The following is a 3,597-nucleotide window of genomic DNA, read 5'->3' on the forward strand; positions in this document are numbered from 1 at the left end:
TGGAGCTCCTCAATTCAAAATTTCAAAGTGCTTAATAATAGTAATATTAGTAGTAACTAACTAATCAAGGCTTCAATAAAAACCTGAGTTACACACTTACACATGAACTAATCAATTGGGTTACTATTGCACTTGTTACTTAGGAGTTAGGAATGCTACCAAACATCATGCAAAAATTAAATCAAACTCTTCAAAGCGATGTTGTCTACAACTTACAAGAGTGACAACTTGCCAATTCAATCTGTTGAACTCATCAATGGAACCTAGCCAGAATTTTCTATTTTCCTTGACAGGTTGATCATTTAGTGCAACCTGAACTGAACATTTTTCAAACCTTACCTAAGGACCGTGCAACCAAATCAAGTTGTACACTAGTTGAAGAATGAGGAATTTGAAGAGATTAGTTGGCATGAGCGGAGCAAAGCGTTGGTCAAAACAGAGCATAGCTACCTTCTTTACTTTTCACCTTTTCAGATAATAATCATGCAGAGTTTAAGGAATTGTGTAGGTGAAAACTGAAATTTCCATGTGTAACAACCTAACAATTATCTACCACAAACTGAAGAAAAAGAAAAAAAAAAACAACTAAGAAACATAAGAATGCACATATTTGGGGTGAATCACCATAATAAGCTAAGGAGGACAAAAATTTACACAAATCTGTCAAACCAGATTTTGGTTCAAGAATCCACCAAAGCACGTTTCTATGTAATTCGAAACAGTGCAATTCGAACTCTAAATTCATATAATTCGAATAATGTTGATTCGAACTACGGTCACATGCACACACCCATGTAATTCGAATCCTTCTGATTCGAATTACACACTAATAGTAATTCCCTAACACGCAATCCTAAGTAATTCGAATTTGACTCATTCGAATTATTTATTGTATAATTTGAATTATGCTGTTAAAAAATTAATAATTTATTAAAAATTTAATAATTTAAAAACTAAAAAATATATATTTTATTTCATATATTAAAAAAAACTAACAAAATATTTAATTACGAGACTTCTTTAAAATATTAATGACCTATCAATTCGAATTCCATACAATACTCTTTTGTCCATTTTTAATAGCTCATGAATATTTTTTAACAAATTTTTTAATAAATTTATTTAAATTATACTACAAAAAATATTTTATTCTATGCAAAATAATTTAAAAAAATGGCTTAAAAAATATTAGGAGTACTATAACAATTTGTAATGTTCTAATAACTTAGGTAAATATATGTACTCAAATTTTAAATAAAATACTCTACATAGTCAATTTTAATTTAGAAATTAAAAAAAATATTTTATTCCATACAAAATAATTAAAAAATATATTTTATTCCATACAAAATAATTTTAAAAAAAATGGCTTAACATATGTTATGAGTACTGTAAAAGTTTATAATATTCTAGTGATTTAGGTAAATACATGATCAAAATATATTTTCTTTAATTTCTAAATTATTATTGATTATGTAGAGTATTTCTTTAATGTCGTAAGTCATTAGGATATTACAAATTTTTTAATAAATTTATTTAAATTATACCACAAAAAATATTTTATTCTATGCAAAATAATTTAAAAAGTGGCTTAAAAGATGTTAGGAATATTATAAAAATTTGTAATGTCCTAATGACTTACGACATTAAAGAAATACTCTACATAATCAATAATAATTTAGAAATTAAAGAAAATATATTTTGATCATGTATTTACCTAAATCACTAGAATATTATAAACTTTTACAGTACTCATCACATCTTTTAAGCCATTTTTTAAAAAAATTATTTTGTATAGAATAAAATATATTTTTTAATTATTTTGTATGGAATAAAATATTTTTTTTAATTTCTAAATTAAAATTGACTATATGGAGTATTTTATTTAAAATTTGAGTACATGCATGTATTTACCTAAGTTATTAGAACATTACAAATTGTTATAGTACTCCTAATATCTTTTAAGCCATTTTTTTAAAAATTATTTTGCATAGAATAAAATATTTTTTGCAGTATAATTTAAATAAATTTATTAAAAAATTTGTTAAAAAATATTCATGAGGTATTAAAAATGGACAAAAGAGTATTGTATGGAATTCGAATTGATAGCTCATTAATATTTTAAAAAAATATCGTAATTAAATATTTTGTTTGCTTTTTTTTAATGTATGAAATAAAATATATATTTTTTTAGTTTTTAAATTATTAATTTTTTAATAAATTATTAATTTTTTAATAGCATAATTCAAATTATACCATGAATAATTCGAATTAGTCAAATTCGAATTACTTAGGATTGCTGCTAGAGAGTATTTCGAATCAGAGTGATTCGAATTACTATTAGTGTGTAATTCGAATCAGATGGATTCGAATTACATGGGTGTGTGCATGTGAACGTAGTTCAAATCAACATGATTCGAATTATATGAATTTGGAATTCGAATTGTACTGTTTCGAACTATATAGAAATGTGCTTTAGTGGATTCTTGAACCAGAATCTAGTTTGACGGATTTGTGTAAATTTTTGTTCTCCTTAGCTTATTATGGTGATTTGCCCTAAAATTTGTGTATGCCTTGATATAGCAATAATATATCCTATCTAAGGAAGAAAACTACAACGCTGCAACGAAAAAAAAAAAATCAGCTGCAGTTAATTTTACATAAAGTTTTTTTTGAGTATTATCATTTGGTTTGACAAAAATCTATTTATTTTATATAAATAATTTAATAAAAAAAGCAATTTAAGTTAGATTAAACAGTTCTTTTTGAAAGAAAGAATTTGCCGCCATTTCTAGAGTCGTAGTCTCCGTGGCCCAAGACCCATCCTCCAAAAATAACCCATGAATTTTGTTCCTCTTTCTCCTGATAACTGTCTGCAGATGAAAAAATTTTGTATTTCTGTCTCCACATCTCACCCATTGTTCTCTAGATTTTTGATACCACAACAACTCTTCTTGAAGAAGGACAGCATTCAGTTCCTGATGCAAAAATTGCTCTTTGATCCTAAGCTGTTGATCCTCCCGACTTTCCAGAGTAATCTGAACGTCATTCAAAAGCCTCTCCAACTCCCTTTTCTTAACAAAAATATTGCCAAAAACCTTTTTATTGAAGCTAGTTGCATCTTTTTGAACCTCCAACAAATATTTGACTACATCCGGAGCTCCTCTATTCCAAGCTGTATCAACAACATTCCTAAAAAGAGGATGAGTCATCCACGCAGCCTGGAATCTGAACGGACGATGGCCTTTGGTAGCCCTCTTTGCCATCTTGCACCTAGTGAATAATGGGCAATGATCAGAGTGAGGGCGCGCCAGCACCTCAGTATAAGCCTCCGGAAACATTAGTCGCCAGTCCTGGTTGATGACTGCTCTATCAAGCTTCTTGGCCACCTGCACCCCACCTTTTACCTTCCTGTACTAAGTGAATCTTCTCCCAATAGCCCCCATATCAAACAGCCCACAATCCTCCAATGTTTCTGCAAATTGTTCTGCTCTGGCAAGTCTAACTTGCCCCCCTCTAACTTCACTCTGCAACAAAACATCATTAAAGTCCCCTAACACAATCCAAGGTCCGTGGATCATATTAGCAATCCTTGTC

General features: G+C 28.7%; 1 protein-coding gene across 1 annotated transcript; it reads right to left on the minus strand.

Moving 5' to 3' along the window:
- Positions 1 to 2,741: 2,741 nt before the first annotated feature.
- Positions 2,742 to 3,341, minus strand: LOC148571867 (uncharacterized). The gene has a single exon (XM_088507335.1). It carries the CDS (start codon positions 3,339 to 3,341, stop codon positions 2,742 to 2,744), a length of 600 nt encoding a protein of 199 aa, XP_088363461.1.
- Positions 3,342 to 3,597: the final 256 nt, after the last annotated feature.

The sequence above is a fragment of the Arachis ipaensis genome, chromosome B3 (assembly GCF_059453495.1).
Source record: "Arachis ipaensis isolate K30076 ecotype BB chromosome B3, ASM5945349v1, whole genome shotgun sequence".
NCBI lineage: Eukaryota > Viridiplantae > Streptophyta > Magnoliopsida > Fabales > Fabaceae > Arachis > Arachis ipaensis.

What these genes read in the sequence shown, in the direction of transcription:
- LOC148571867 (XM_088507335.1), bottom strand. Translation starts at nt 3,341, where the DNA reads ATGTTTCCGGAGGCTTATACTGAGGTGCTGGCGCGCCCTCACTCTGAT.